The 20,439-nt window shown below is 42.2% G+C and overlaps 1 protein-coding gene across 18 annotated transcripts in view; it reads right to left on the bottom strand.

Annotated features, from left to right (window-relative positions):
• Positions 1-20,439, bottom strand: part of LOC138982785 (dedicator of cytokinesis protein 1-like) — a 120,366-nt gene that overhangs the window by 42,351 nt on the left and 57,576 nt on the right. For 9 of the 18 annotated variants that reach the window (XR_011460976.1, XM_070356113.1, XM_070356112.1 and 6 more), the window contains 11 exons: positions 17,573-17,679; positions 17,080-17,207; positions 16,620-16,715; positions 16,066-16,086; positions 11,897-11,953; positions 7,035-7,088; positions 3,341-3,534; positions 1,712-1,784; positions 1,177-1,277; positions 756-814; positions 1-10 (listed from right to left, as the gene is read on the bottom strand). The exon at positions 1-10 is cut by the window's left edge and continues 62 nt beyond it. Coding sequence is in view for 17 of the 18 variants with exons in the window: in XM_070356113.1 (XP_070212214.1) it covers positions 1-10; positions 756-814; positions 1,177-1,277; positions 1,712-1,784; positions 3,341-3,534; positions 7,035-7,088; positions 11,897-11,953; positions 16,066-16,086; positions 16,620-16,715; positions 17,080-17,207; positions 17,573-17,679 (900 nt within the window). In the remaining variant the exon portion in view is untranslated. Of the gene's footprint in view, positions 11-755; positions 815-1,176; positions 1,278-1,711; positions 1,785-3,340; positions 3,535-7,034; positions 7,089-11,896; positions 11,954-15,730; positions 15,752-16,065; positions 16,087-16,619; positions 16,716-17,079; positions 17,208-17,572; positions 17,680-20,439 lie in introns of all 18 variants that reach the window. The other 9 variants (XM_070356117.1, XM_070356130.1, XM_070356114.1 and 6 more) reach the window with 8 other exon arrangements.

Below are 20,439 nucleotides of genomic sequence, written 5' to 3'. Positions count from 1 at the left end.
TTGTTGGGACCTGCAAATCACACACAAAATGTCATAAAACAATGCCATCCAACAGAAGTTATAAGATTGATAGAGAAACAAATTGTTTGATTTCATTTCACATGTATTCACAAAGGAAAACAGAAAACCTGACATAGAAACAAACTAACATGATTGTGCACGCGCAGACACAGATGCACAAACACACACACACGCACACAATGTGACACGCATTCATGCACACACACAGACAAACATCATAGACAGATATATAGATAGACAAGTCTTTTATTTAAGCCATAGTACTTCTTCTCTTCTTCTTCTTCGTTCATGGGCTGAAACTCCCACGTTCACTCATATTTATGCAGGAGTGGGTTTTTACGTGTATGACTGTTTTTACCCCACCATTCAGGCAGCCATACACCGCTTTCGGGGGAGGCATGCTGGGTATTTTCGTGTTTCTATAACCCACCGAACTCTGACATGGATTACAGGACCTTTTCCATGCATACTAGGTCTCAAGTACATACAACCAAAGAAGGGCAACTCACCAAGTTTGAACCACATGCCCCGGATCTCAAAGAAGGGCAACTCACCAAGTTTGAACCACATGCCCCGGATCTCAAAGAAGGGCAACTCACCAAGTTTGAACCACATGCCCCGGATCTCAAAGAAGGGCAACTCACCAAGTTTGAACCACATGCCCCGGATCTCAAAGAAGGGCAACTCACCAAGTTTGAACCACATGCCCCGGATCTCAAAGAAGGGCAACTCACCAAGTTTGAACCACATGCCCCGGATCTCAAAGGCTGTCTCCCTTCTCATGTCTTTGTACCTTAGAAACACATGGCAACAGAAACTTTAGTTTGATGTAGAAAACACGCACACAAGCTAAACAAAACAGGCAGACACACAAACACAAACACACAGGCATGCATGCATTCTCTCTCATGCACACAGAGGCATGCACACACACACACACACACACACACACACACACACACACACACACACACACACACACACACAATCACACCCATGTACATGCAGATCCACACATACAGATAAACACAGACATACACCCTTACAAACACACGCCCTTACACACACATGCAGACAGAGGTACACACAGATACTGAAGGGGAAGGTGGGAGGGGTTATAAATACTAAAGAAAGCTAAAAGAAAGAAAGACACACCTGGTGATGATCTTGGTGCGCTTGGAGTGAGAGAAGTTGTCCAGCTGTAGAGGTTCTTGAGTCAGGAATGATATGGCGCAGTGGAAAAAGTTGTTCCACAGCTGCAAAAAATCATATACTAAAGTATTTAAAAAATGTGCACACAGGCGTGAAAACTTCAACACACATACACACACACTCATGCACACACGCACACCAACACAAACACACCCACACCCACACCAACACACCCACACCCACACAACAACATTCCCCTCCCACACTTACTCCAGGTAAAACAGATTCTAAGAATGAATACCTGATCTCAAATAATCCTCTTGATGTGACAGGTAAGGAAAACCCTCCCTTGCAATACACCATTTTCTCAAAGCATTTGCAATTCATTACCAACATCTTTTTATTCATTACTCAAAGAAAAATTATATTCAGTCATTCCTCCCTCAAAAACAACCCAAAAACCAACAACAAAACTGTCTTTTCCAACCATTACTTTGATTTTTCTGTCTTTCAATCACAACCATCACAACCAAATTACCTGCTGCTCAAAGGGGTTGGAGAATTTTTCATGGATGGTGGTGGCGAAGAACCTCAGGGCCCGCAGAATGACACTGAAAAAACAAACACATTGACTTTTGACATTTCTTTATTATGTGCCATTAAGGTCAATGACAGCGTCATAGAAAACTCACGCTACACCCATCACACTGCTTCAGTTTGAATTCTTGAAGAAGAAATAACAAGAACAAGAACACACTCCACACCGTGTCGCCATGAGCTGGCGCCATCTTGGTTTTCCATAGTGAGAAAATAAGACTAATAGGAAGAACTCACAATTTGTGTGTGTGTTTGAATTTCACACCTTCCTTTTATTAGTGCTACAGAGAGGAGACTCTGTGAACCGAGAATGCTGCCTAGCGTCAATTGTGAATCATCATTTCCTACGGTTTCAAAAACGAGTCTCCAGATTTTATGCTGCATCAGTTTAAATCTAAGTCATGACAATAATCTGTGTCAGTTAACACTATTGTGACTAGCATTGCCACGGCGTTAACGTCCTGCCTGCCCAAGCTTGCCACCAAGAAACTTCCCAAAAAACAGTAACTGTAAAGAAATCTGTCTAGCAAGCTTGAATTAAGTCCAATCACCACCAAATTTTGTGTACTAATTAAAAAATGGATGCCCAGTTCAGTCGTGCTATTTATAAGTTTGTCACGCGATTTGTTTTAGCAAAGGGGGGGTGAAAGGGGGATAATTTGTGTTTTTTAACGGTTTTTTGTGTGTGTTTTCTTTTCCACTGCTTTTTTAAAAGTTATTTTTTAACAGAAAGTATTATAAATAATTTTATAACCAAACAAGGTGTAAAACCTATGAATTAGCTGAAATAGTGTTAAAATTCTACACAGAAATAAGGAGACAGTACAAAGAAAAAAACAAGCAAATCCCGCATTCACTCACAGCATCCTGACTCAAATGAAACAAAACTGTGACACTCACCAAATGATGTCTAGGTAATCCATATTGAATATAAGTCACATTTTCACAACAAAGTCCCAACTGTACACCTATGAATATTTCCAAAAGGATTAGGAGGCTCCAGCCATCCATTGTTATCAGTGCTGCCACGCCCCCCTTGCAACTACACGATTCGAAGACCCATGCAGTACCACCCTACAACGTGTAGTTTGCCGACTCATACAAGCAACAACCGGACTGTTTCTTCCTCAATATCACTGCTATTATCGCTTTCTTGAGGCGAAAACAACACGTCGGAATCATGATCTACAGGATCCTCAAGATCCAACATCCGGAGAATCTCCTCCCGTGACAAGGCTCGCCTTCGATTCATTTTTTTTGTTCGAAAAAACCACTCAAATCTTCTCTAATTTGCACATGGCGGAGAGCAAGTCACGTGTATCAAGGGAAACAACTCAATTTATTGCAAGCTTCAAAAACCGGGAAGCAATCACGAGTCGTGTACCTTGTATGTCTGTTACTAAAATAGTCACTTCCCGTCCGTGGGCGTGTCAGCGCTGTTACTAATTTAGTCACCTCCCGTCGCGAAAGTGTTAAACATTTAAAGACATAGTTTCAGGTTTCTGATACTGGCCTCCACGGACAACATTCCTTTAACTCCTTGGGTAATACTTAGCAAGTTCAAGGTCACCTATTCTGCAGCATGATCATCTCCAGCCAGTCAGTGGGGTAGACGCTGCGGCCCACAAGGTCGCGGAACACCATCAGGATCTCCATCAGGAAGTCCAGCAGGTCGAACGTCGTGGGGAAGCTGTGGATGTAGTTCTGGTAGTGCGTTTCCGACATCTGACGTAGGACTGCGATCATCACCGCCACGCAGTTCTCCTGTGGATTTGGTGAGAGAAAGGTCAGTGGGTCACAAAGGTCAAGGTCATGGATCTCTGTAGGTGATATGTTGGTGCTTTCTTTTTAAATTTTCCTGTTTGCTTGTAGGATAATCAACTACTATGACTGCTGACCACCTGGCTTTTTTGTAGTTGGTATGGGAACTATTTTGTCTTTTTCTCTTTACACCATAGCACCTTATTGCAGGCACCTTTTTCTCACACTAGATTGCCTGAGAATGTTCTGCAACAATTCACAACTTCTTTCCTAAAAACCTTCTCTAAAACATCTTGTTCCTGGCAAATCATATCTCATATTTTGTATCCTGATCAATTATGACCAAAAACAGAAGAAAAAAAACATTGGAATTTAAAGTCAACAATATTTGTTTAGGCTATAGCAGGCAAGTCTACACATGCAATATTTTCAAGAGCCGACATGACAACACCACCACAACAACACAGAGTTGATTAGTGACATTGATCATTCTCCAATGGCAGCACGCCCCAGTTAGGCCATCTGCCAGGCACAAAGGCAACAGAAATATGGCTCACCCATTCACATAAAGGACAGCTCAGTCGCATGGTGAGCCATTAGAAGCATGTTCATTTGGCAATTGCCTCATTTCTTTTGAGTATAAGTACAGTAAACGTTCAGTTCTAATGTTAATTTGGCAGATGTCTAAATTCTTTTGATCATTGAACATTGTGTTTTAAGACACTGACCCTTGTAAATACATGTATGACATTTTCTTCAGTCTTGTACAGAAAAAGACATCTTGAGCTTTTATGGCAATAAATTTGCTTGATGTGAATTTTTTTTCGAATATGATACAAGAAAATGTCTGTTTTAAGACATCAACTTTGGCAATTGTCTTTTCACCATAACACAGTCAAATCTACACCTTAACAACTTTGTTTTTATAGAATCAGCTATTAATACTGTAAGTGAAATTATATCTATACTGTTCAAAAAAAGAAACGCATAGCTTGTAATATTTGGTTAATTTAGTTATATGGCTACAAGGATATCCACCAAACTGCAGAAAATGTTTATCTGGTCGTCGACCTTTCGTCCATTGCCACAAGTGAGCTCTGCACGTGACGCATGCGTTATCAGTGGCTACAATGTCAAAATTGCTCATTTGGCATGACCACTCGTCATGCTTCAGTGTAATCTCGTGAAACTCGGGGAATATTGAGCTCTCACCATGTCTTCCAAAACACATAAAAGCGGATTGTTCGCCACAAAGAAATCAGACGACAATTCAGCGACGAAAGATGGCCCGATTGAGCAGAGAAGACCGCCAAATTGCATTGGGTCGTTTACAAGCAGGCCAAAGTCAAAGTGCAATCGCCAGGCACTTCCACGTGTCCCAGAGCACCATCAGTAGACTGTGGGTCAGGTTTCAAGCCACTGGCTCCGTTGCTGACTTGCCACGAGCGGGAAGACCAAGGGCGACAACTGCTGCTCACGACCGCTTCATACGGCTCCGCCACCTCCGGAATCGTTTCCTGTCGGCCTCATCTTCTGTCCAGGCTCTCCCCGGGCCACACCGATTATCGGACCAGACCGTGCGGAACCGCCTGCATGAAGCTGGTTTGAGAGCTCGCAGACCTCACGGAGGAGCTGTCCTCACCCGCCGCCATCGCCAGAACCGAGTACAGTGGGGCAACCAGCACCTTCGCTGGACCGTCCGGAATCACTGGAGACACGTGTGGTTCAGCGACGAGTCCTACTTCCTGCTCCAGCGACATGATGGTCGGAGGAGGGTCTACCGGAGAGTAAACGAACGTTACGCGCCCAACTGTGTGGATGAGGCACCCGTTCATGGTGGTGGAGGCGTCATGGTGTGGGGGGCGATCAATACCGCTGGAAGGAGCACCCTGGTGCACGTCCAAGGGCGCATAACTGCCCAGCGATACGTGGAGGAAATTCTGCGCCCACACGCCCTTCCTCTTCTGGCTGACCAGGATGCCATATTCCAGCAGGACAACGCTCGCCCGCACACAGCACGACTCACCACCCAGTTCCTCACCGACCACCATGTCCAGGTGCTTCCCTGGCCATCCATGTCGCCAGACATGAACCCGATAGAACACCTCTGGGATGAATTGGACAGACGTGTGCGCAGGCGAGAAGAAGCGCCGGCAAATCACCGCGATCTATTGCAGGCATTTCAGGAGGAGTGGGACACCATCCCACAACAAGATATCCGGCATCTGATCCAGTCCATGCCCAGAAGGTGCCGGGCAGTTGTTGCTGCTCAAGGCAGTCACACCCCCTACTGACTTGACAGCCTCGGCACCCAATCGTATTGATTGACTGATTGATTTGAAGATGCAAATGAACTGTGTGTGCATTCAACTGTGTCCATACCAAATTTCAAACAAATAATCTAAATATTGGATTTTCTGTTAATTTTTTCGAAAAATAAAACAAATTTGGCAAGTAGCAACTATGCGTTTCTTTTTTTGAACAGTATATTTCAAGACACCCTCAATCCCACTCTTTTGGGAAAGATTTTTTTCTGAAATTTTGAAGCTCTCAACACAGAGGGAACCCGAAAAATCGAAGTACCAAGCCTTTTTCATCTTATACAACTCGACACAAATCAGGTTATCTTGTAATCATCTAACTAGGCCAGCTTGTGCTGATCAATCATCATATATATACATATAACTGGACAAAACTGGGTCACTTTATTAACTTAGAGTGTACACAACCGTTCGTATTCACACCGATGCCGTACATACAAATTGGAAGCGTCGTTTTTGAAGTCGACAATCCTGGAAGCCATACAAAACAAAAATGAAGCAGCAGTTCCCACAGCCACTGAGTACTGATACTCCTCCTACTGAAATTCCACAAATGCAGATGCAAACCAGCACAGTATTGGAACCCCCTTTTAAGAGCTCTAAGATTCAGAGCCTTTCAAGTCTTAAAAGAGAGCGAGTCTTAAAAATTGAAGTAAATTTATGGATTTTACCAAAAGAAAATTTGAGAAAAAAACTCTGGTCTTAAGCAGGGAGAATGGTCTTAAAATGGGGGTCTTTACATGTTTTTGTGTGTGTGTGTATGCCCTCAATTTGGGGTCCAATATCTGACCGCTGCAGATCAACAATTTCAATAATTTGCTACGCATATTAAATTCACTTTACTTTGTCTTGAACAAGGCAGCAACTATTCAAATGTTCGATACTTATTCAGGGAGATCTTGTTTTGAAATTTCATTTAGAACAACAAACAAACAAAAACAGGTGTACCCTGCCTATCAGGCACTCACTATATACACAGGTACATTTATATACATGTGACACTGACAGTAACACCACATAATGAAAATGCCAGCCATGGCAGGGCATCAAACCTATGAAATCAGATATTCATCTTTCAATAAATAGTTACTCTCCATCTATTCAATCTGCATCTGCATTCATGGAACCCCAGCATGGTTCTTAGTCAAGCAAGCCTGAGTCGCTAAATGGGGCCAGAGATACCTCGATCATTCTCTGTCCCAACAAATATGTGAACGGCTCAAGGGCTGTGGATCTCTGAAATACGAATCATTGGTCTTTGAATTCAAATGCCAATCCATTTTCATTCCTGAAATAAATGTAGTAATAACTTGGTGGTGGGGTAAGGACCTCTTACAAAAAGCATGATGAATACGTCACCCCCTAATGCCGACACACATAGACCACAAGAAGCACAAATGAACAATCCAATGGAAACAATTTATGAAAAAAGAAACAGGTTTGAAATGGCTTGCTTCTGTGTATGTCTGTGAGCACTGTATCGAGACTGGACCTGGGGTCTGTGGAGAGGGGATCTGACACAGACAGACTAGACAGACCAGACAGACAGACTAGACAGACAAGACAGACTAGACAGACAGACTAGACAGACTATCCAACATTTAAAGACCCTGCATTTTCAATTGTGTGCGTCAGGCATGGGAATTCCAAAATAGAAAAAACTCTGAAAATAGGCCGAGGTCCAAGGGCCGCCTGGGCCCCTGCGGGGTACAGGGGCAGAGCCCCGTTGGGGGTACCAGGAGGGAGAAGCCCCCCGGAAGGAAAACGATTTTTAGCATTTTAGACCAATATTTTTTTGTTCTTGTGTAAGCAAATAATGGCTAGAGAGACAATAGTATACATATAATTTAATTTACCTTTTTTTTGCCGCGGACTATTTTTTATTGTCGCTGAAACGTAATTTCCTTTTCGCGGAAATCCGCGATTTTGCGGACAATTCCCATGCCTGGTGCTTGTCTATAAAGTTTGGTTTTGTGTCTGCAAGTGTAAATTCAATGTAAGCGCACAACACACTTTTAACCAAATACAATGCACAAAAAAAGGGAATATAACAGAATCTAACTTAACCTACAACGTAATGATTCAAAGAAAACACCCCACCATTCAAGTCAAATCTTCAATCAATCAGTAAGATATCATTCTAGCATCTGCGTGTTGCAAAAGGGATTTCTGGAGGTCTGGGCAAAAAAGCGTAATTGGAACAAACGTGGAAAATGCAAGGAAAGGTTTGGAATCTAAGCGTCTAACAGTGGTGGGTACAAAATGCAATAGAACAGAAATATTTTACTAAATCCACCACAAAAGCAATCCATGAAAAAAGAGAAACATTTTCAAATACAGAAAGAACATAGATGGCCAGCTTTCACATACAAACCAACTTGTTCCACCAACATCAGACGCCATTGAAAATATATCAGAACTTCCACAATGAAAATAACTGACAAACTCAGAGAGAATCTTCAGAAACAATCAACACTTACACACGAAAGCCGGTTGAATAGCATCTGAGAGGTTCCAACATTGAGACAGGGAGTCTATACTCCTCTTGCAAATACAGTCTTCTGAAGTACAATATGGAGAAAGGAGGAAAGGTGACAAGAAACTGATGGGAGGGGGGGAGGGAGGCAATTACCTCTGTGACTAACGTTGATACACCTATCATTTAGACAACAAATTTCAGTGAAAACGTTGAAAAAAAAGAATACATTTTTCAAGGGTTCTTTCCTTTCGGGATTTTTCTTCCTCTCCTGTTACCTTCTACTTGCAATAACAGAAAGACCGCTCAATCCCTTTTTGCAGGGAGGACTAAAACATGTGTGTGCAAATTGTATGACTCTGCATGCCCTCAATGGTCCTGCCCTCTGTGTTTGTGTGTGTTTGTGTTTGTGTGTGTGTGTGTGTGTGTGTGTGTGTGTGTGTGTGTGTGTGTGTGTGTGTGTGTGTGTGTGTGTGTGCGCGCATGTGTGTGTGCGCGCGCATGCGTGTGTGCGTGTGTCTGTGTCTGTCACAGTCTCTATGAAAGCTTTCTTAAGATACTAACTGCCGCCCCCTTTTCTCATCCCACTTCTAAAACCCATAGTTCTGAAACACATCCTTGTTCCGCCTAAAAACATCGCCTCCTTTACCCTCCTCAACCACGACTGAACAGATTCCAATCTGAGCTTTCCATGAGAGAGGTTACTCTGTTCTTGAATGGCTTGAAAAGATTGGACACAAGATATAGACAGTTTGTGCCTCCAAATCAGAATATGACTGCATGGAAAAAGACCACAAAGAAGACACAAAGCTTGACATCCAACTGTTATAGCACTGACAACTGTCCTCTTTTATCTATATTGTCTTATTAATGCAATTGTTTTATTTATTTATTTATTTATTTGGTGTTTAACGTCGTTTTCAACCACGAAGGTTATATCGCGACGGGGAAAGGGGGGATATGGGATAGAGCCACTTGTCAATTGTTTCTTGTTCACAAAAGCACTAATCAAAAATTTGCTCCAGGGGCTTGCAACGTAGTACAATGTATTACCTTACTGGGAGAATGCAAGTTTCCAGTACAAAGGACTTAACATTTCTTACATACTGCTTGACTAAAATCTTTACAAAAATTGACTATATTCTATACAAGAAACACTTAACAAGGGTAAAAGGAGAAACAGAATCCGTTAGTCGCCTCTTACGACATGCTGGGGAGCATCGGGTAAATTCTTCCCCCTAACCCGCGGGGGGGGAATGCGATTGTGTTATAAAAAAAAAAAGTACACTTTCAAAAGCAACAATTTAAAATTTGTTACAGTAAGACTTTATAATTGACAAAAGCACTAGCATTTTTTGTGCGAAGAAAGTATTTGTTGTTAATTCATCTGAATATAATATTGTTAATTTAAAAAAAAATAGCAATGCGATTGAGTAAAATGCTTTTTGGTCTCAATTTCATCATTTTTAAGTACATAAAGCTTGCTGTAAATGAAAGCACGTACTACACAGTATTTCTGTTTTGTTTTTGGCAGAATAATAAATCGTACAAGAAAGAAAGAAAAAAGCAAATTACAAAATGAAACACTGATGACTCCAGAATTGTCATTTTTGCCGCGCATTCTTCTGACTTTTCTTTCATGATTCAGAGCACCGTTAAAGGGCATGACAAATAAACAATTCCTTTTTCTTTTTTAAAAAGAATTCACTGAGAATAACCATCACTCTACCCCCTCCCCCCATACACCCTCTTTTCCCTCCCTTACATCCTTCACTCTACCCCTCCCCCCATACACCCTCTTTTCCCTGCCTTACATCCATCACTCTACCCCTCCCCCCATACACCCTCTTTTCCCTCCCTTACATCCATCACTCTACCCCCTCCCCCCATACACCCTCTTTTCCCTCCCTTACATCCTTCACTCTACCCCTCCCCCCATACACCCTCTTTTCCCTCCCTTACATCCTTCACTCTACCCCCCCCCCATACACCCTCTTTTCCCTCCCTTACATCCTTCACTCTACCCCCCCCCCCCCCCATACACCCTCTTTTCCCTCCCTTACATCCTTCACTCTACCCCCCCCCCATACACCCTCTTTTCCCTCCTTTACATCCTTCACTCTACCCCCCCCCCCCCCATACACCCTCTTTTCCCTCCCTTACATCCTTCACTCTACCCCCCCCCCCCCCATACACCCTCTTTTCCCTCCCTTCTTTTCCCTCCCTTACATCCATCACTCTACCCCCTCCCCCCATACACCCTCTTTTCCCTCCCTTACATCCTTCACTCTACCCCCCCCCCCCCCCCCCCATACACCCTCTTTTCCCTCCCTTCTTTTCCCTCCCTTACATCCATCACTCTACCCCCTCCCCCCATACACCCTCTTTTCCCTCCCTTACATCCTTCACTCTACCCCCTCCCCCCATACACCCTCTTTTCCCTCCCTTACATCCTTCACTCTACCCCCTCCCCCCATACACCCTCTTTTCCCTCCCTTCTTTTCCCTCCCTTACATCCTTCACTCTACCCCCTCCCCCCATACACCCTCTTTTCCCTCCCTTACATCCTTCACTCTACCCCCTCCCCCCATACACCCTCTTTTCCCTCCCTTACATCCTTCACTCTACCCCCTCCCCCCATACACCCTCTTTTCCCTCCCTTACATCCATCACTCTACCCCCTCCCCCCATACACCCTCTTTTCCCTCCCTTACATCCATCACTCTACCCCCTCCCCCCATACACCCTCTTTTCCCTCCCTTACATCCTTCACTCTACCCCCTCCCCCCATACACCCTCTTTTCCCTCCCTTACATCCATCACTCTACCCCCTCCCCCCATACACCCTCTTTTCCCTCCCTTACATCCATCACTCTACCCCCTCCCCCCATACACCCTCTTTTCCCTCCCTTACATCCTTCACTCTACCCCCTCCCCCCATACACCCTCTTTTCCCTCCCTTACATCCATCACTCTACCCCCTCCCCCCATTCACCCTCTTTTCCCTCCCTTACATCCTTCACTCTACCCCCTCCCCCCATACACCCTCTTTTCCCTCCCTTACATCCATCACTCTACCCCCTCCCCCCATACACCCCCTTTTCCCTCCCTTACATCCATCACTCTACCCCCTCCCCCCATACACCCTCTTTTCCCTCCCTTACATCCATCACTCTACCCCCTCCCCCCATACACCCTCTTTTCCCTCCCTTACATCCTTCACTCTACCCCCTCCCCCCATACACCCTCTTTTCCCTCCCTTACATCCATCACTCTACCCCCTCCCCCCATACACCCTCTTTTCCCTCCCTTACATCCATCACTCTACCCCCTCCCCCCATACACCCTCTTTTCCCTCCCTTACATCCTTCCTAACACCCACCCTCACCCTTCCATTCTGCTGAGTTACTTCCCCTTGTAAAAGGAGAGAAGGAACAGCTTGCTACAAAGTTATCACCATGACGATGTCTCTCATGCAGGTCAAGGTCGTAGGGACCTGAAGAAGTGTGACATTTACATACAAGTTGAAGGTCATGAAGAGGCAGGGGGCCTCGACAACGGTACTTACATTGATAGGGGCCCTAATAGTAGACATACTCGGAGGGGGCTGGTGGCCGAAGATTTTCTGAAAGAGCCATTATAAAATCACACCCATGCCGTCGAAAAAAAATCAAACAAACCAAATCCACTTATAAAAACCACATTAATTGAGCTGAAAATATAAAGACAGGCTAAAATATCTGCCCCCTTGCAGTAAAAGGCAGTATCTAAAACATTACTTTCTCAACTCGTTCACCAAGTTAACAAAGCTACAAACCAAATATCCAATCATTTTAGTTTTTCGTTTTTTTGAACAATTCTTAAACATTACGAATACTTCAATGTAGGTCACAGTTTATGACTTAGTGTTAGACTCTTACTTTCTTCCCTATGCTCAAATAGAAAAAAGGCCTTTTGGTTGCAACTGCAAAAATTTCATAAAGCTGCAAAAAGTTTTAAAATTATGAAAAAGGTTGAAGATATTTTCGAAGAAGATATGATTTCACTCTCTTCAAGTTCAACCATTTTGTCATATACTCTGTAGCCCTTCCAGAACAGAAAACACTACATCTTTATGCTATGGAATTTGATTTAGTCCAACAAATTTTTTAGTCCAAAACACTTTGGTTTTTGTTGTCCTAGAAAACACCAACTTTCATTTTGAACTGTCTGATAGTCAGTTCTAAAAAAAAGGCCACCCACCTTTTTATTCACCTACCTCTCAGAAACCACCCCCAGATGGATGTCAACGCTCACATCTTTATCTTTACGACTGCCTTTTACCACCAGAGAGCAGCGGTCAAATCATTCATAACACAATCAAATTCAATTCATTTTAAATTTGGGATGTGTCAAATCAGCAGGTGAAAGAGACAATTGGAAAAATCAGGCTTTAGCTTTCACACAAAAGTACAAGTAGGATTTGGTTTGAAATTACAAGATTCTTTAAGAGCATGCCTGTTACATTTTCCAGCTTGATGCATTACTCATAAAACTAATATCAAAATATCAAAACATTGAAAAAAACACAAAACCATCAATTATCAGTCACTGCATTACAAAAAGTAAAAGCTACATGTACAGAAATTTTACAAAAAAATACTGAAGCAAAAGTCCAACCCACTACGCCCAATCAGAGAGAAAGATCATTCTTATCAAGTTCATGCCTCAAAATTAATCTCTTCAGTAGTTTTATCATAATACATGTACCATAAACATTGCTTTTTCTTTATTGAATTTTTTGGGTTAAATTAATTATATTGACTCTCCAAATGCTTAAAAATAAATATAATGATGGTATCTGGTGATGATGTGCACCGAGTCATACTGATATTCAGTCCCATCTAATAATCGATTTCTCCAAATGAAAAAATAAATAAAATGAGTACATCCAAGGAATTGTTGCGAGTGTGACAGCCAAGAACGTGAAACAGCAGAATAAACACAATGCTGTAGTGTGCAGATTTTACAGGCGAGAAGCAACATAAGAAAATCGCCGTGAAAACACTGCTGCGGACTGCAGGCAATCCCACCAGATGTGTATAGCGTGAAAGTCTGCGTGTCACCATACGTTTCACAGTCATAACCAAGAACAAAATGCTATTGAAAGAAGAACAAACAGTAGATTCTTCATTCTGAATCGACTAATGCATTCAAACTGCAGTGAAGATCCTGAAACGTGAAACAGCATGACACACGAATAATGCATACAGTAGCAATGACAAACATGCATGCAGATTTGTAGTCATCAAACTCAGCCATGCATTACAAAATTAATATACTCTGAGTACCTACCATTACATAACTACAGGCAGAACAAGATGCTAACAGTATTCATTTTGACATGTTGTGAAATCGATATAGTGACAACAGTTTAGTGCGAAATATGCGGGGTGTCATATATAACTACCAGAGCGTGTCAGGCGTAAGGAAGTTTTCACTTTGGTGAAGTAGAAGCAATAGCAGGGTTTCAGTCAATACCATGCTGTAATACATACACCTCTAATGCACAAAAGAACTCAAATACAAAAAAATTTTCGGATACAGAATCTCAGTGCTTCATTTCTGCTTCGAGTACTGAACAACTAACAGACATCTTTGTGTCAAAGCAGTACATTTATACAGAGCTAACATTCTCCACAACAACACGGCGCACACATCAACAAGCGGACTAACATGCTTGCAATCAAGCAAGCACACTTACACACACACACACTCCGACCCTAAAAATGTTTTTCTCTGCCCATGCTAACCTTAACAGTAGCTTATACTTTAGAACAATAATATTCAACAACACAAAAGCAGCAACAACAACAAAATAGAAACTGTCCAATGACACCAGTGAATTAACTTTCGTTAGGCTTTTCTTTTCACAACTTTCTAGTCCTTTCTTATTTTCATTCAATTATTCAATTATTGAATTATTGGTTAGAAGACTAATTCATTCACCGTTTTTCAAACTTTCTTAAAGTTAATGGGTTTATGAGGAGCAACATACACAGTACACAATAACAGCAGGTAATATGCTGATGTGAAATATATGATTGTGAAGCATAAACGCTTGGTAAGTACTGTATCAATGTGGACTGGAAATATTCAAACAGGGAGAAACGGGTGACATAATCCTCATACTGGTCATGTGGAACGGAGGTAAGTAAAATCATACGTTTAGATCATGGTCCATCATCGACTTTGTCAGGATAGGGCCAAACATGCAGCTCAGCCAAACAGAATGATGCATAACTTTATCCTTGGGAAGACAAAAACAACTCCATCAGTACTTTAGTCATTAGAATGCAGACCTGGGAACCCCTGTTTTGCACTTGGGAGTATTCTCAAACAAACTTGGTGTATTTTCAGAAAAATGAGCGTACTCCACACAGCATTTGAACATCCATGATTCAAATATGCTTTGCACGTGTCCGTGGCACAGTTAATTAAATGTACCAATAAATTTAAAACAAATGCTTCTTTCAATGTTTACTGACAAAAACAGTAATCATGATACTGGATCGGCTTCAGGATGAGCTTGTGAAGAAAAGTAGTGTAGGATTTTTCTCGTCGTATTTTTTTTCCACTGACCCTACTGATTGTATTCTGGACAATCATGTGTACAAAATATGGCAAAGTCATATGGGGTCCCAGGTCTGTGAGTGTAATACTTCAGTAATTAGAATGCCAGCCCCAAGTCCAAGTTTTAATTATAAAATCTGGTGATTATGTGGTGGTTGTTTTTCTTTCTTTTCTTGGGGTGATTTTTCCTGTGTCCTGTTCTGCTCTTTTCAGAAACAGTCACAAATTAAACTACGTTTATCTTTTGAAGATTTAAACTATCATCATCAACTTAAAATTATGCAATTGTGAGCTTTAAGTTTTGATGTTTTTCATTTCTTTCTCAGAAGCTTTGCTTTATCCTATTCACAGAGGGCACTGCATAAGTACACCTTTCTCAGACGAATGGTTGAAAATGAGCTTTGCCAGAATACAAGAACTGTTTTTGCAGAAAAAGAAATAATGCTACCAAAAAGCAGACACTAAATGAGGTGCCAAAGATCATATAGGATTTGTAAATAAAAAGCAGAATTACAGATAATACTATTTTATCTATATCACAGCAAAACGCTTGATATACTTTAGGAAGGCCAATGAAATATACTTTACAACAGGAAATAGCACTATTCTTACTCCATAAACATGCTGGAAGAAAGTTTTGAAGAAAATACATCTGTCAAGCGATCTAGAAATTCAGTATGAAAACGGGGTGCCCAGCCAGACAACACTCCAGTTGTAGGAAGCGTGAAATGGTCAACTCTAAGGAACACACCCGCTACAAAATATTGCCCGTGATGTTCATGACACATACCTGCAGCTGTTTATTAGTCTCCTACGAAGGACAAAACAGAAACAAAACAAATGCCATGCAGAGATGTTGGCCAACAAACACAAACAATATTCACACATATTTAAGCGGTCTCACTTAATGTGTATTTACATCACTCAAAAACTCAACCCGCACAGCATAACATGCACTTTTCAAGACAATCGTTTTCACCGTTTTCCATGCTTTCATTCACGCTCATTGCACAGCAGATAGTGACCAGATACTAAGAGCTTTGTACAGCAACAGCAAGGTATACAATCAACATTCTTGGATTTGAGCTTTTACGGAATGAAGCCACATCACTGAAAACTAGTTACCTCCAGTCTTCGATTTGTTTTCTGAACATAGAAAACAAACACGCATGAAGACATGAACTACATTCATTTGCATAAACACTGAAGATACAAAACAACAGATTACAGACGGATAGCCATCTAAAACACATTGATGTGAAATCCAAACCTCTAGTAAATAACCAAATAGATACATGAATGTTAGTAAATACAACACACAAACCATAAGTTAACCCAAAACATATTGTTTCCAAGCACGTTCTGTCACTGATCTGCAATGGAGTACTGACGACAACCAAAATTGCCCATATTCAGTTTATTAGTACAGCCAAAAGCCAAAACTGAATCACAGTTGAAGACCCCACAGGGAAAAGCCAAGAGAGGCCATTTTCACTTCTGTGACAAAAATGTCCAGACTTCAAACACAGGTCAGTTCACCTCGGTTGTTCTCTGTTCCAGAGACAAAGGTCATGCGGTGTCCCTTTTACTTGTTACCGTTACCCTACACAGAGCTCACAGAATAAAGATTCTGTAAAGCTCAATCAGCATTGCTATCGCTATAATCCCTAAACACTCACCACAAGCGTAGAACTGCGGTCCATGCCGATGACAGACTGGATGATTGTCCGCAGAGTGATGTTCATGATGGCCGTCACGTCCGCTTCACTGGGACCCTGTTACAGTAACAAGTCAGTGTCGAACACAATCAACCAGTTATACACATGGATGTGAAAATATCACTTGTCATATGATTAATCTCAAACAAGCTTTCTCTACCGACTGATGGTCAGGTCTTATTATAGGAGGGAGTACATTTACAGAGGTTATGAACAGAACATGTGAGAAAACAGGGTCTTTAAAAGGACGAAGTCTTAATTTGGGGGGTCGTAAAAAAGAGGTTCCACTGCAATAGAACAGAAGTTTCTCAATATTCCTGTCAGCATGGTGCAGCTTCATATAAAATGAAGATAGGTAACTGTTCACAGAGTTTTTTCTTCATATTTTGCTTGTTGACTTTGACACAGGCCCAAGACTCACAATATCATGCCCCCACAGCTGACTCATGATGTGTGACAGGACGTTGACACAGCTCTCCATCTCGTCCCTGCTCTCCATCAGCTCTCGGGTGTGTGCCAACATGGCCGGCAGTAACACGTGCCGACAACCTGAAGCAGATACACAACCATCATTTGGTTTGTTGGCCTCAGGTACAAGCTGATAATAGTAGTCACGCTAAGGTTACACTATAAGTTCCTCTTCTGCATTTTCGTTAGGAGATCATCTCCACCTACTGTGCGCTCTTAGAATTTTCCACAGTGCATCCAAGGCCTTTCCCGAACGGCGCAATGGGCTAGTGGTTGAGACGTCGACCTGACGTGTGGACGGTGGGGGGTTCAAATCCCAGCTGTACACGGTGGGTTAAGGATGGAGATATTTGTACCTGGAATTTTGTCTTGATGATCTGGTCAATATACGGAAAAGACTGCCTGTGAACGTTGAATAAAGAAGTAAATGAGAAGCGCCTACTGACCTGGATGCTTGAAGAGGTCTGTTTGGATGATCTGGTCGATGCACATCATCTTGGTCTTGATGAGCCGGTCCTTGGCCACGTTGCCGATGAACTCCACCATCAGGTGACTGTGGGCAGAAAAAAAAGGATGAAAGGAGAGTACATTTTTTCCCCTTTCAATGCTTCTTCTCAGGTGCCGGGAGAGTGGTTACGCATAACTGTGACTTACTTTTGTTGTCATCTACATTACCACCCTTTGTTACCTAGATCTTTTTGGATACAAAGCCACTGATACAGCCATGTTTAATTCACCACATGGAGGAATCTTTTCTTTGTTCCTCAGCCAAGTTATGTGATGCAGGAATGTTTAGTTCCAGGTCCTCCACCAGTCATTTACATTTAGTTCTGGGTCTTACATTGACTTATATTTACTGATGCAGACACAGTTTCATGTCACACACCAGATGTCTGCTCCACATGTTCCCTAACATTTTCAAACCTTCCTGGCACAGCCATGCTAACGATTCTGCCATGCCATCGGCGTCTAAAGGGTTAATGTGTCCTTTCGATACTGAGCAGACTGTAAATGATGCAGAAACATTTAGATCTGAGTTCCACACCAGACTTGCGCTTACACTGAACATTTTGTGAATGCAAAAATCTTTTCTTTTGTCGCTCAGTATTTTAGTTGGTTGCTCAACAGTTGAGTTAGTTCCTACTCCTGGATTAGATTTACTCTCAACAATTTCTGCATGCAGAACTGATGTATTTTAGCTCAGCATCCAGCAACTGATGTAAGAACCCATTGTTGTGAGTCATACACTAGACTAACTTTCAACAATCATTTCCCGCAGAAAGCTCTCCTTTTAATATGTGGTCCTACATCAGCCTTACACATTGTCTGCATTGTCTTTCGGATGAGACGAAAAACCGAGGTCCCTTCGTGTACACTACATTGGGGTGTGCACGTTAAAGATCCCACGATTGACAAAAGGGTCTTTCCTGGCAAAATTGTATAGGCATAGATAAAAATGTCCATCAAATACCCGTGGGACTTGGAATTAAGTAAAAAATTCCATCTCACACGGCATTAAGTCTCAGGAAACATGAATACACGCATGCAGGAAAAAAAAATATATGGGTAGCGCCGTATATATGGCAGCTCGCTTTCCCCAGGGAGAAAGCAGCCCGAATTTCCATGAGGGTAACCTCACTGGACTATAAATCTTATCCAATTCAATCCAATCCAATGTGAAGGAACTTCTTGCCTTCTGTTGCTCGGCATACAACGAAGGATTCAGGCAGGTGCACCCAGCTCAAGACCTTACACCACAGTTTTCACAAAATGTAATAAAGCTTTATGATGAAGACCTTACACCACAGTTTTCACAAAATGTAATAAAGCTTTATGATGAAGACCTTACACCACAGTTTCCACAAAATGTAATAAAGCTTTATGATGAAGACCTTACACCACAGTTTCCACAAAATGTAATAAAGCTTTATGGTGAAGACCTCACACCAGTTTTCACAAAATGTAATAAAGCTTTATGGTGAAGACCTTACACCACAGTTTTCACAAAATGTAATAAAGCTTTATGGTGAAGACCTTACACCACAGTTTCCACAAAATGTAATAAAGCTTTATGGTGAAGACCTTACACCACAGTTTTCACAAAATGTAATAAAGCTTTATGATGAAGACCTTACACCACAGTTTCCACAAAATGTAATATAAAATTTTATTGTAAATTTTGATTTAATAAATATACCTACCCGAATCACATGTAGCATTGACGCAGTCTAAAGTGCTAAGGTCTGAAAAGGCTACCCGTCTTAAAGGGGAGCAACCCCAACTAAAAAAGTGTAAACGTAGCCATAGTAATGACCACGCACCCAGGGAGTTACCTCCCATCCTGCGTGCCACGTCACTACTGCTACTGACCACGTGACCCCTATCATTCGACTCTCAGAATAAATTCTCAAAATCATAAGCGGGGTAGGCGGGAGGGACTACAATATGTGATTCGGGTAGGTATATTTATTAAATCAAAATTTACAATAAAATTTTATATTAAATTACATATTCCTACTCCGAATCACATGTAGCAGATTAACACAACAAGGCGGTGGGCAAGAAAGATCCAACTCACCCTCAAACCCTTGCCAAGAGCTGACCACCTGCCACCATGGCAGGCAAAGCTCTAGAACCATCCTGGCGAACCGCTGAGATGTCTCGCAGATAAAAATTCAAGAAGACATCCTCAGAACGCCAGTATGCGGTGTGCAACACCTCCTCCAATCTTCTTGATCGTAACACGGCCAAGGAGGAAGCCCAGGCTCGCGTTTCATGAGCCCGAGCTGATTCCATAGGAAGGACAGGCTGTGTCCCCCCTTCATTGCGGCGGCTCCACTCGTAAGCGTGTTTAATGAGCGCCGACACCCACCGGGCCAAAGTCGTCTTAGTTATATCCTTATGTCTCTCCGTATTGAGAGAAATAAACAAAAGCTTTTGTGCTGTGGATCTAAGTGACTGTGAACGGGCAAGGTAGATGTGAAGAGCTCTAACTGGGCAATTTACTAAGTCTGGGTCATTTGGAGCCAGAATAGTGGACAACGGCCTGACATGAACCACAGGTGACGCTCGCTCAGGAGCCTGGTTTTTCGCAAGAAAATCCGGCCGAAACCGTAAAGTAACGGACCCATCTGATTCAAAGGAAATGTCATCTGAATTACCGGAAAGAGCGTGAATCTCACTGCCCCTACGAGCCGATGCAAGAAGCAAAAGGAAAAGGGCCTTACGGGTAAGATTCGCAAAACTGGCATCTCTTAGGGGTTCAAAGTCTGCCGAACGCAGAAACTCCATGACCAATAAGAGATCCCACTTA

Source organism: Littorina saxatilis, linkage group LG12 (genome assembly GCF_037325665.1).
Source record: "Littorina saxatilis isolate snail1 linkage group LG12, US_GU_Lsax_2.0, whole genome shotgun sequence".
Lineage (NCBI taxonomy): Eukaryota > Metazoa > Mollusca > Gastropoda > Littorinimorpha > Littorinidae > Littorina > Littorina saxatilis.
Note: the sequence above shows the minus strand (reverse complement) of the source record. Positions and strands in the feature narration are given on the sequence as shown.